The 14329-nt window shown below is 37.8% G+C and overlaps 1 protein-coding gene across 1 annotated transcript in view; it reads left to right on the top strand.

Moving 5' to 3' along the window:
* Wls (Wnt ligand secretion mediator) overlaps positions 1-14329 on the top strand; it is a 102703-nt gene that overhangs the window by 26791 nt on the left and 61583 nt on the right. The window contains exon 2 of the mRNA XM_015490494.2: positions 9127-9399. Within this exon, the coding sequence (XP_015345980.1) occupies positions 9127-9399 (273 nt within the window). The remainder of the gene's footprint in view (positions 1-9126; positions 9400-14329) is intronic.

The following is a 14329-nucleotide window of genomic DNA, read 5'->3' as shown; positions in this document are numbered from 1 at the left end:
GGGGGGGGGGGGGGGCTCCAGGAAATTCCTACACACAGGCTGTTGTGCCCGCCATGCTGGGCTTATGAGATCATAGTCCTGGGTAGTAAATTGTGAGATGCTATCATTCACTTTCCATAGGTGGCCTGGCTACATTCCACACAGCTTTTTGGCTGAAAGGTTGCTGATTTTGAAGCACTGGCACAAAGTCAAAAATTTAGTCAAAAATACAGTAAAATGGGCAATGAGCAACAGTTATTGGATGAGCCATTTGGTTTTTCTGTGGAAGCCTTTTGTGTTTACTTCATGTGTATTTAATTTTTGCTGTTCTGAATATTTCTAGAGTGGAGAAACAGTAATTTCAAGCATTTTTCAGGGATAGAGTTTAAAATTAGTAATATGATGTACTTCTATGAGGCTTCTTGATCTAGCCTCCCTTTATTGCTGGACACCAAAGGTGAGGGTCAGTTTTTTCATCTGAATTCAGGCCACTGAATTGCTACTCCCATTAGCACATCTAATGTTTGGCAGATTTTAGATGGTAAACCTCTGGCAGGATCCTTTATGGGCATTTTATTATTTTTTTCAAAAAGAAAAAAAAAAACTGGCACCAATCTTGAGCCTAAAATTATTTCATGTTTAACGCAGCATTTCAAATACTATGTAAGACTTTGGCTCAGTGTCCTCAAGCACTCTCACTTCTTTTCCCCGTTGGTTCCAATGCTTCTCAATTCCATGGGATCCAAGCCAGGCAAATAATATAAGCCAAGTGGTGCTGCTTGTTTGCTGTGTAGATTCTGACAAATATAAAGGAATTCTTCTATTCTTCAAAGTTGTTACATCTTGGGTTTCACAAACATTGAGGTTGCAGGCCAACCATTTAAAATCCTCTTCTGCCTAAGATCTAAATGTAATAGTTTTTTCAATGTTTTTTTTAAGTCAGGATGGATTACACAAGTTTTGCTACAGTTTCTGAAGAATTTGTTTTCAAAATGTATATGTCACTTATTCACAAATTTATGTCATAGGGAACTATTTTTAAGTATGTGCTTCACTTTTGTGTGTACAGTATATATTACTTTGCATTCAGCTCTCCACAGGGGGAGCGAGCGTGTGTGTGTTTTGGTGGTAGTAGTTTAGCGTAGAGGAATATACTGCTGTATTGAGAAACATTAGCTTTCCTAGAACAGATGTGAACATAATTAATGACTTGCTGAAAAATTGCTGGCAAGAATGAATTGCATTTCACTTAGTGTACCCTGTTTTCACATGTGAGGACAGAACTACTATAATTCCAGAAATTGCTTCTCCAGGTTTAGTCCCTGTAGACACACTTAAAGAGTTTTCAGTAACTGAGACTGAATTGTGAAATAATATTTCCTTCAGTAATCTAGTATAATGTTTAATCAATAAGGTTAAACTGTAGGAGAATTTCATCCTCAAAAGTATGTGACAAAGGCAGAATGTGTGTCTGACCATTAATACTTGAGAGCAATTTCAATCAAGGAATTAACAGACTGAGTCAGTTCATTCCTAAGTACCAAGTCTGGTTAACATAATTATTTGCTGTTTCTTTAGCTGTAATTTTGAAGCCATCATTTTAATGAGATGTTCTATAATTTAGATACATGCTATGGAGGACACTAGGGAATCATTTTAGAAATTGCTCCTGGATGAACGACATCCAGAAATGATTCAAGGAATCATTACTCGTCTGAGACCTCACAACTCAATCAGAAAATGTGATCTGGCCACTATTTAAGTGGCAGTCTATGCCACATGCTTCCTTTTTTAACCAGGATTAAGGCTTTTGAGTTTAAGAAAGGCATGAGGAATGTCTGAGGGAACTCAATGGAACGTTTAAAAAATAATTTCTAAATTAAGCTGAAGATTCACTTATGCTCAATGACTGCCTTGGGGGGACATTTGAATAAAAATTGTAGTTGCATAGATAACACAAGCTCATTTAGTCTCTTTCAACTCTGTCACATATACTCCCTGTCTCCGGGTTTACCTCTCCTACCTTGCTGCACATTGAAACTTCCTAAGCAAACTCTGGAATTGTCCAAAAACCTAAGTACCCATTGCATTAAGGAAGCATAAATATTCAGATAAGCAAAGCTTAGATCCAATTTGGGCATATACTTTTTTTATTAACTTTTTACAAATTCTCTTTATATTCAGGCACTGGCTATAGACATGGAGCCACTTGGTTTCATAGTTCAGGTGGAAGTTTTGGAGGCTTACAATATCTGGATGTTACTTTTGTTTTCTACTTTCAAAGATGCAGAAATAGGCCAAATAATTCCCCATTAATTCTATTCTTTTAAATCATCCCCAATTATTATTTCTTTAATTAAGGGTAACATTTACTTCTAGAAGCCCCCAGTTTTCTGTCAAACAAGGTTGAGAATAAATAAAATGAATTATAAAAACAGATAAATAAATCATTTGCATTTTGTGGGTACAGAGATAGTGATAGATTTTTAACTGAGACTAGGTTCAAAAGTTAAATCAGCCTTCTGTGGCTCATTAGAAGAAAGTATCTTCTAGCAATTGTATGTTTTTAAATTAATGTTTTGCTGCCATCTTTGTCAGCTAAATGCTAACTTAAAAATAATTCTTTAAAAGATTTCTTAAATCCTCGACCATTTTACCTAGAGTCATTACTTTTTTTTTTTTTAATTGCAGGGTTGTGTTTATTAATGCTCGTAAACATGAATTACCCTTCCAAACTAGTCTGTTCTCCACATTCCTTACCCTTGTATCCCAGAGCAGATTAATCTTTACATATCATCTTTGTAGCAGGCAGACATTCTTCCTCTAATTTAGGGGAAGGCTGTTATTACCTGATGATTGAGACTTCAAAGGCTCTCTAGGGGCCGGTTGGAGAATAGGAGGTGGAGATTTTCCACTCCCACCCAGACCACCCTTCGCTCCCCCTTCTCCCAGCAGATCTCCCCCTGGCCTGTGGGTAGCTATAGTTCTGGGATAGGTGCCTTAAAAGGAGACATCCCCCCAAATAAAAATCCTTTGTTAAATGTGGGTCACATGCCATTCCCTCTTTATGGTGCTCTAGAAAGCAGAAGGCAGACTATTGGTAGTAGAAACCAGGGCACTCTGGTAGAGCTGTGCCACTGGTTGGAAAAAGCAAGGAGCAAAAACCAGACAAGGATAGGAGAGGTGGTCCTTCTTTTGACTGTTAAATGACCTCTATTTGACATTCAATACTCAGATGCAGGCATCTGCAGAAAACATGGTTCCTGTGCCCAGGCACGTGCCCTTCCTCAGAGCCTTCCCTACTAGGCGGTCCCCTTCCTCCCTCAGCTGACCCTTGCCCTCTTTCAAGTTTAGGTCATGCAAGCCACCCCGAACTCCTTTTACAACCAAAGCATCCTGTGTAAACCCTGCCAGAGCCATTTTCAATCAGGATGTAATTCTCTGCCGACTTCTCAGCCTCCCACACTAGACAGTGAGCAGCTTGGCGTCTGGGACTGTCATTTGTCTCTATCTTTAGTTAGCACAGAGCCTGCACAATGGTAATACTGCTAGATAAATGCTAAAGCATCTTTGTTACTTATGATAAAGCAAAAGAAATAAATAGTCTGTGTTGGCTTCAATGGAGACCATGTGTCATGTTAGTGAGTTGTTTTAGTTTTATTTTAAGTTTTCTAGGAGGCAACCGAGTCTTGTCTCTGTCCAACTTTTTAAATTGTGGGTTCTGGAGAGAGTAGGAGCTAATGATTTGAGGTTGACTCACCTTTGAGCATGAAAAACGGTAGTGGTTGGCTAGATAGTAATTTGTAGACTGGATAGCCATTTGAGATAACAGGAAGCTGCCTGGAGTCAATGAATATTCTTCCAAAAGAAGTATAGGTTTAGTCATTGTTCACTTACATTTTTACTCAGAGTTACACTGTAATGATGACTGGAATTTTTGTCTCATTCTAGTATATTCATTTCCCCTTTGTTCCCAAATACCCCTTGTTGCCCTTTCTCAGGTAGTATCATATTAAAAACAGTGTTTTCCACAATTCTATTTTTTCTATAAGTGTTTATTAATTGCTCATCTTCTTCATTATTTTTATGTACCACACCACTGGTGTCCAATAAGTTCGCTCCAATACCTATCAGCATCTAACACTTAGTAGGTAGGTACTCAAGACACAGTGAAAGTAGCAACATTTGTAATTGAGAGTCAGCTGAATCGTCAAAGAGGTGTCAAGTTGGGTCTGTGCACATCTTCATACATCTCTGAATTTCTCAGAAGTCTTACTGATTTCATATCACTTTTAAGTTAAATGTTGCATAGTATCACATTTTCTAGTTTTGAGTACTGTAATGGAAAAGTGGAGGCCAAAAAATATTGAGCTGAAATACAGAGAAGGAAAGAAAAAAAAAAATGGCCTGTTTGACATGGTCATGAGAACTGAGCTCAGGGAGCGCCAGCATTTTCAGAGTAACTTGTGATTTTCTAACTTCCGTGCATACCCTCAGTGCTGTCTTAGCCTACCATAAGTTAACTAATTCATGGTGACCAGACACACTCATTATTGGCCAAATTGCTCTGTCTACAAAATTATATTAATGTAGAAGTTAACTCTTGGTTCTCTTACTTTCAGTTAAATTGTATGCTGTAGATGGGAGAGGGGACATTTATAATGTGTGCTGAGGCAGCTGGGCAATCCTGTATTACTATCCTAGGAATACCAAGGGGTAGTTATTTTTAGCTTTCACCTGAGCAAACATGACTCAGTTTGTTGACCTGAATCCATCCAGCCCCTTCTTAAATACACAAACTCTATTAATCCCTAGAACCACACTAGTGACTAAGTAAGGCCTTCATTACAAATAGCTCTCAGTTGATTGTGGCTTGTTCAAAGGTTGCAGTAATTTCACCTTCCTGCATTTCTTTCCTTTTTCTTACAATAAAATCACTTAAAAAACTTTAAGGCCAGATCAAACTTCTTTTGATATTGGACACAGTTTTACGGTTGGTGTGTTCACAGTTTTAGCTACAACTAATGAAAACATCTTCTATTGGTAGGCCACCAGCTATGAAACATAAGCTTTGAGTTTTGTTTACTTGAAATGCTTTCTACATAAAGAAATACCTGGGAATTCACTTTTAGTTGCAGAAGGAAGTTGAATTAAAAAGATATTATTGGAGGAACACTAATCGTCCATGTTTGAATTATGATGCCTGTTTACTTGCTCAAACAATACGTGCATTTTTTTTCTTTTGAGCACTATTAGAAAAATTGAAAATGTTGAATTATCTTCAGATTTTTAAGTCATGCAAAAAGTAAAGACTTTTTTTTTTAAAACTAGGAGAAAAACTGGACTGGAGGACTAATTTATTCAAGTGAAGAAAAATATTTGTCATTCTCTCAGTCTGGCTTATGATGCACTTGAGGCTTCTCCAAGTTCATTGCCATGATCTCTATGAAAATATTAGTGTTCCTGGGATTTTTTTCTTTATGGCAAAAACACCAGACTAGTGAAAGAATGAAAATAATGCAGGCTGCCACACAGGCAGTGTTCACTGAGGCCATTAAAAATGCAGCCTCTGTTCGGGTCAAGTGTTCAGCTTCTCTGTTGTTCAGTTTGGAATGTGGTTTTGGAGCTTAGCTGAGGAACCCGGGTAGTTATTTTTCATTTTGGTCTGAGGAGTGAGAGACTTGTTTTTCAAAGTGGGGGGAGAAAGAAATGAAAAATGTTCATTTTGGTAGAATAGAAATTAAAATGTAGTAACTATTTTCTGCAAGACATAGTCAGTTTGAGTATGTTCACCAAAAATAGAATTCATGAATTCATGACTTTTGTCTCACTGTTTATTTTTCCAACCACATTAAAAAGGGTCCAGTAAAATGTGCCATTTGGTCTTTCTAATGTCAGGGGTTCTTTAGCTGAGTCAGGATAACCAAAGTTTGATTGACTCATGTTTCTACTGATGAGAAGATGATGGATTTAAGATGGTTAGATGTAAAAACATCCTCGTGGTACAGTTTTGAGTTCTGAAGAAAAACTTCCCCAGTATGAGTTAGTGTGGACTCCCTGTTGCATGTTCAACCTGCTGCATTAATAGATTTTCAGCTGTATTTTGGAAGTGATGAGTTGTCCTATTAAGTTTCAATTATCTTTAGCCCAACTTTCTGCACACATAACATTTTACTACTCAGAATTTAACTTCGGGATAGATATTTTGGGATAGAAATATATGGATTTGAGCATTAGAAGTAGAGCAGAATATTGATAAGACACATTTTTGCCTCTTAATAAGATTGTCCTTTTGTTTTATATAGTCCTCTAGTTATTGTCTCTTATTCTATTAAATAAGAGATAATTTCTGCTGAGAAAAGATCTACAAACATAAGTGTGACAAATATCAGAGGCACAGAATTAAGTACATTTAAACTACATACATAAGCCAAGGTTTTTTATGTTTTTCTTCCACTATCACATTTCAGGGAAAATTTATGGATATATTTTTAAATTATGCTATACTCTCAGGACCCACATGAAGAAAACTATGACATATTTTCAAGAAAATCCAAAACCGGATTCCAGATAATGGAGAAGCAAGTATTGTTTGGATGGGAAAACCAAATGTTGGTTGGGGGTTGGGGTCATAGCGCAGTGGTAGAGTGCTTGCTTAGCATGTGTGAGGGTTAGATTCTCAGCACCTCCTATAAATAAATAAAAATAAAGATTCATTGACCACTAAATATTAAAAAAAAAATAATAATGGGAGAGGATACTGATTATGCCCACATCAATTTATAAATTGAATACAAAAATATATAAATTTGAAATGAGTTGGGGAGAATAGTTACTCTAGCAAATATTGATTCTAATCATAACCATCAATCCTATAAGATTCAAAATGATATTGAGCTAGCCCACAAATTGGTAGTCTAATACATGGAAAAAAACAGACCTCACACCATGCCTTATGTCAAAGCAAATTCCATATAGTCTAACTGCTTAAATATTTAAAAATAACTAAATTGTAAAAAGCAACTAGAAGTCAATACAGGTGGCTATTTATTGCATTTAGAGATAAAGAAGTTAATCTCTGAATACAAAAACATGAACAAAATTATAAAGGAAAAGAGGGATTCTTTGTAAAATGTGGAACTTTTATGTATTGAAGTATGCCATGAACAAATTTAGATAGCAGATAGAAAAGTTAGAAGAAATTATTAACAAGAAATTATAATTATTCTTATTTATAGATAGCTTTTACAAATGGATAAAGGAATAGTTAGTATAAAATAGTGGTTGACTATTTTACAACCAGTAATTAAAATTTTTTAATTATATGAAAAAATGTTTACAATGGGGCTGGGGCCGAGTGCTTGCCACACCATATACAAATAAAATAAAAGCATTCTGTCCATCTACAACTACAAAAACTTTTTTTAAAAAAATTATAATAGCTAATATCAATTTTATGCTCTTTGTGTGTTTTCCCCTTTAAAAATAGACAGGACAATTATACAGACAGGTTAGTAATCCCTATGTGAATAGTGGTGGCATAGCTAGAAATGGTACAGCGTGGAATTGACACCAGATTGGTAACACACCTGGCGTTATTTATCATATGCTACCTTGGTTTTTGGTGACATTGGTTTGGAGTGAGGAGGTGACTGTATTAGATTGCTTACAAATGTATTCTTTAAATGCCAGTGATTGTTTTCTCAGCAAAAGAAACAATAAGAGAGGTAAATAGGGAGCCTACATCCTGGGAACAAATCTTTACTCCTCACACTTCAGATAGAGCCCTAATATCCAGAGTATACAAAGAACTCAAAAAATTAGACAATAAAATAACAAACAACCCAATCAACAAATGGGCCAAGGACCTGAACAGACATTTCTCAGAGGAGGACATACAATGAGTCAACATGTACATGAAAAAATGCTCACCATCTCTAGCAGTCAGAGAAATGCAAATCAAAACCACCCTAAGATACCATCTCACTCCAGTAAGATTGGCAGCCATTATGAAGTCAAACAACAACAAGTGCTGGCGAGGATGTGGGGAAAAGGGTACACTTGTACATTGCTGGTGGGACTGCAAATTGGTGCAGCCAATTTGGAAAGCAGTATGGAGATTTCTTGGAAAGCTGGGAATGGAGCCACCATTTGACCCAGCTATTCCCCTTCTCGGTCTATTCCCTAAAGACCTAAAAAGAGCATGCTACAGGGACACTGCTACATCGATGTTCATAGCAGCACAATTCACAATAGCAAGACTGTGGAACCAACCTAGATGCCCTTCAATAGATGAATGGATAAAAAAAATGTGGCATTTATACACAATGGAGTATTACTCTGCATTAAAAAATGACAAAATCATAGAATTTACAGGGAAATGGATGGCATTAGAGCAGATTATGCTAAGTGAAGCTAGCCAATCCCTAAAAAACAAATGCCAAATGTCTTCTTTGATATAAGGAGAGTAACTAAGAACAGAGTAGGGTCGAAGAGCATGAGAAGAAGATTAACATTAAACAGGGATGAGAGGTGGGAGGGAAAGGGAGAGAGAAGGGAAATTGCATGGAAATGGAAGGAGACCCTCAGGGTTATACAAAAGTACATACAAGAGGAAGTGAGGGGAAAGGGAAAAATAATACAAGGGGGACAAATGAATGTCAGTAGAGGGGGCAGAGAGAGAAGAGGGGAGGGGAGGGGAGGGGAGGGGGGATAGTAGAGGATAGGAAAGGCAGCAGAACACAACAGACACTAGTATGGCAATATGTAAATCAATGGATGTGTAACTGATGTGATTCTGCAATCTGTATATGGGGTAAAAATGGGAGCTCATAACCCACTTGAATCAAAGGGTGAAATATGATATATCAAGAACTATGTAATGTTTTGAATAACCAACAATAAAAAATTAAAAAAAAATGCCAGTGATTGAAAACATAGTGGGGGCTGTTGGGGATGCTTTTATGCCCTTATGGAAGTAAATGAAGGAACCTCACCTGGATTTGGGAGATTTCTAGGAATTACTGATCTCAGGTTGTAGAAGTCTGTACAAAACCCGGAGAGAAGACAGAAGTGGAAAGAACATTAACTAGAAATGGTCTCTTCAATATATTTGTCTTCTAAAACAGAAAACCATTGTCTTTTCAGCTCCAGGGCCCACCACAGCGGTGTCTTACATGTCAGTGAAATGTGTGGACGTCCGTAAGAACCATCACAAGACAAAATGGCTAATGCCCTGGGGACCCAATCAGTGTGATAAGATCCGAGACATCGAAGAAGCAATTCCAAGGGAAATTGAAGCCAATGATATTGTGTTTTCTGTCCACATTCCCCTCCCCTCCATGGAGATGAGTCCTTGGTTCCAATTCATGCTGTTTATACTACAACTGGACATCGCCTTCAAGCTGAACAACCAGATCAGTAAGTGCACTCTCCTCCAGCCCTTTGGGAATTCCCCTCATAACAGTAACATCATGATGATGATGATGATGATGATGATGAAGATGATGATTATAGCAGCAGCTGGTAATCATTGTCTGCTAATTGCTTCGAGGCCCTTTCTGAGCACTTCACCTATATTGATGCACTGAATTTCCCCATTGAGTCCTTGAGATAGGCCCTATTATTATCTCATTTAGGCACTGGGGAGGTTGCCCAATATCAAAAGATCACAAAATGAAAGATCTAGGGTCCTAACTCAGAAAGCTGTCCTAACTTGCAGCTTCCTCACCTTTCTGGTGCCAGGAGAGAACTCACCCACACAGAGTGACTGGAGGGCTTTGGAAAGGTCCTTTGTTTTTAAGTGGCATTTTCCCACAGGGCTTTGAGTAAAGCCATGGCCTTAGAAAAAGATCACTATCAAAGTGGGGAAGCCATTCCATGAGCCCCATTTCCCACTAAAATAGCTTATCTTTTTAGTTCTGTTGCATTTCAAGACTCTGAGAGCATGGGATACATAAACATTTTGTGGGGAAGAGATAGTTGAGTGATTTATGGAAGACTGAGACATGTTTGGTATCTGGGGATGGTGTAGGGAATCTTAGGTTGAAAAGGAAGAAAACATTTTTTTACTGAAATAGGATTAGGGATGCAAGGCAAAGAGAAAAGGTGTGTTGAAAATTGCTCTGGCTGGGTGCAGTGGCACACGCCTATAATCCCAGCCGCTTAGAAGGCTGAGGCAGAAGGGTAGCAAGTGTAAAACCAGCCTCAGCAAAAGTGAGATGCTAAGCAACTCAGTGAGACCCTGTCTCTAAATATACAAAATAGGGCTGGGGATGTGGCTCAGTGGTCGAGTGCCCCTGAGTCCAATCCCTGATAAAATAAATAAATAAATTAATTAATTAAAATAAAGAAAAAGAAAATTGCTCTACCTGGGCCTATCCATAAATTGAAGCACTTTTTCAAATTACGATTCTCTATATCAACAGTAATCTTGATATGCAGTTACATACAGTTTACACTGTTTAGGAATTAGAGCAATTTATGTACCTGATTGACATCTTATCTGAAATGAGTACATTATGCTGAGATACTTTTCTAGAATGCAGTTTTCTTTTTCCCATTCCTTCAATCTCTCATTTACCTTTTCAAACTGTTCTTGAGGGTCCACCATGGCCAGACACTGCCCTGATGGCTGGACATGCAGGCACAAATGGGGATGCTGTTCTTCAAGGGGCTATGGTAAAGTGGAAATGACAAACAACCAATTATGACAGTATGTGTGCTGGGTGCTCTGACCAAGGTATATCCTGGGAGGCTGTAGCAACATAAAGAAAAGGCTTTAGTGCAAGGAAAGGGCAGGCTGTTTGTCTGTGGGGGCAATGGTGCATGCAGGTGAGCAGACATACTCCAGGTGAGAGTCTTGAGAAGCCTGTAAACAGATGGCCTTGAGTTTGGAAGTGAGTAAAAGAGCATTCTAGATAGGAGGAAATGGCCAATAGGAAGTCCCAGACTAACACAAGAACCCAGAGCATTCAACCATTGTTTCCCACGTTCCCGTTTCTTATCTGTTGACTCGCTCAAAGTCCCAACTATATGGCAAGTGCTAGGTACCAAGAATATAAGATTGTATAAGACATGACTTTTGTAAGGGAGTAGGGAAGAGGTTGTCTGGAAAAAAGACAATAAAACTATGAATGAGAAAGAATGTGTAGGTACTTTAATAAAAGGATTATGCACTACAGTGTGTTAGCTTTGGGAAGGAAGCAGTGTGTCATAGGATGAGTCTTTTAATGATTTTGCAAACCTTAAGGTTTTGGATTTAGTATTCCTAGTCCCCAAAATATCTTCAGTAAAAGAAGAACAAGGGCTGTAACAGGAATTCTAGGAGGACAAGACAGGTAGATTGCCTGATGAAAAAGGTCGATGACACAGTGTTCTGTTACCTGGGGTGGTTGCTTGTGGTTTATTTTAGGTATAATCTCTTAGATGCCTAGCTTCAAGTATAAAGGAAAATGTTTATTCTGTAATAATTAAAATAATTGCTATCTACTGGCTCTATTTGTGCTGGGTAACAAATTAGCCAAAATTTAGGAGCTCAAAATCAGTAAGTATTTATTATCTCTACACTTAACGGGGATCAGGAAGATACACACAGCTTCAATTGAGAGTCTCTGGCCCAACCTTCCACTTGAGGCTGTGGTCAAGCTGTTGTCCTAGTCTGTGGTCTCATCAGAAGGCTCGCAGGCTCTATTGGGTGGGGGGATCTGCTTTTGCACTCACCATTGGTTGTTGGTAGGCTCCTATTCCTTCCCGTGTGGGACTCTCCTTGGGGCTGCCTGGCAGCATGGCAGCTGTCCTCCTTCAGGGACTCCCACCCAGGAGAATATGAGGAGTATGTTCCAGGAGAGGTCATTCAGTCTTGGAAGTGACATACCATCATTTCTGCTATACTCTGTTGGTTAGAGAAGAACTGGTTAGGCCGTCCCACACTCTAGAGAGTGATTAACAAGGCATGAAATCCAGATGGGCTCATGGAGAACCTTCTGAGATGCTGTCCACCTGAATGTGTACTTTTCAAAGGAAACAAGGTTTTATTTGAAATATGTTCCCTGATTTATGTCTCAATAACAAGGTAGAGTAGTAGAATATACATTTTAAGAGAATGGTCTCAGGAGTCCCACAGCAAAAGGTCTAAGTCCCTGCAAGTTACAGAACCTCTCTGAGCCAATTTTGTCATCTATAAAATATGGATGATAATTTCCAATTAACCAAGTCACCTTAAGGAATAAATTAATTTATGTAACGTTATTAGTAATATTATTTAAAAATTAAAGAATAAAATAAAAGTAACTATTATAATGATCATTCCTGAAGTTCATCCCCTTTACCAATTTTAATTTCTATATTTTGGTTAGTGAGATTATAAAAGAAACATAACTTTAATTTTATCATTACTCTGTACAAGACAACCTTAATAACTATCAAATAAGACTCGGCATTCAGCGCCCTTCTATTCTGGTCTTCTCTCTCACTGTTGACCTGGACATACCGACTGTGTCCTCGACCATGTTCAGAGAGTATCCCCTTGCACAGCTTTGATTATAGTGACCTTAGCGCTCTCTTCCTTTTTCTTTTCTCTTTTTTTTCCTGCAGTGCAAGGGATCAAAACGTGGTCCAGGGCTTCCAGGTACTCAGCAAGTACTCCCCACTGAGTCACACCCCAGCCCTACCTCATTTGTCAACAACCTCCTTCCCATAAATGAAGGGCTTCCAATTGAAAACCCACTCATCCTTCAAGACATCCTAACTCTCACGTGCCCCTGGAGCCTTCCCAAGTATTTTCTATATTTCCCTCCTCCATTCCCTCCTAGGTACCCTTCATCTTCCTCCAACACCCCTCATCACTGGCTTGTGATGTCCACTCTGTCAACCTCAGTGCTCACTACTGACTTATTTTCTAGGACTCCTTGTTAAATGGTGACCTCCCAGTGGGAGGCTTGTGTGTTGTTTACATTTACATAACTCACAGCTTTGTGATGAAAACATTTCTTGGATTGTATCATTCTGCCAAAATACGAACATAAAGATTGAGGTGCTTGCCCCTTCCTAATCTGAAATAAGGGTTTTGTTATTTAAATAACATTTCAGTAATCATTAACACTGACACATTGATTCTGGGCCCAGTTGTTCATATATTGCTTATACTAATAAAATTGTGGTTAAGATTTCAGAATTGACCCTGAGGTCATGTGTTCTACTTTCCAGCCACCTGTTGCTCTGACAGGCTACTGTTGAGAGCCAAGTTTAACTCTTAGGAAGGCATTTTGCAGCATGTTCTGCTTTCAGATTGTGAAGAAAATATTGGAGGATTTTGTCATTCTGCCTTTTGCATTTTTTAAAATGACTGGCCTATAATTCAGTTTTAGAATTTGGCATCAGTTAGTAAAATAATCTAGAGCCTCAGGTGAGTTCATGTGAAATTTTAGAAGTTGATGATACATTTCTAAAATTTAATTATACCACCAAAGTTGGGAAAAAAGTTCTTAAGTATGTTTAGTGAAATTTTTTATAACTAGAATTGTATTTTTATAGATACTTCACTGATAGTATAAAATAAGTACTTTTTCTATATCATTTTTTACCAGTTCACTATAAATGCATTAGATATTTCAGAATTCTCCCAGCTCATTTGAAATGTATTGAAAGTTCAGTATTCACAATTATCAGCTTAAATGTATCAATAAAATGATTTTAAATTCAAGTATTGAGCATTTATCCCAAACAAGAAACTAGGAAATAATTCTAAATTAATAATTTTATAGATGAATTACTTCTCAGCAAATGTTAAACCTAAATAACAAATTTCCCATGGTGGTGAGGCTTTCACTAAAATATTTCTATACGTAAATGAAATTTGAATATCTTATTTTTTTTACTCCCTCAAATATGTCTTCAGGCTCCAAAATACATACTATCTTTGCTATAGATTAGGTATAGTTTGAATATTCATGTGTTGGAAGCTTGGTTCCTTGTGTAGGGTATTGAGAGGTAGTAGAACCTTTAAGAGGTGGGGCCTAGTAGGGAGTGATATCATTGGGGACGTCACCCTTGGAGGAGATTAATGTAATTCTTATGAAATCATTACATTAATATTAGACCCCATGGAAACAAATTATAAAGAGAGTGAGCCTGGCTCCTGATTCCCTCTGATTTCCTGTCTTACCATGTATCTCTTCTGTACATACCTATTTCCTTTTTGGTTTTTCCACCATATTGGGATGTAGCCAATGGTTTCCTCACCAGGGGCTAAAGAGATGGGGTTGCCCAGTCATGGACTCATTCTTCTAAACTGTGAAGTAAATAACCCTCTTTTTTTTTCTAAAGTACCAAGCTATGGGTATTTTGTTAT

This window comes from Marmota marmota, unplaced genomic scaffold (genome assembly GCF_001458135.2).
Source record: "Marmota marmota marmota unplaced genomic scaffold, marMar, whole genome shotgun sequence".
Taxonomy (NCBI): domain Eukaryota; kingdom Metazoa; phylum Chordata; class Mammalia; order Rodentia; family Sciuridae; genus Marmota; species Marmota marmota.
The sequence above is the reverse complement of the archived record's forward strand: the minus strand, read 5'-3'. Positions and strand labels throughout refer to the sequence as shown.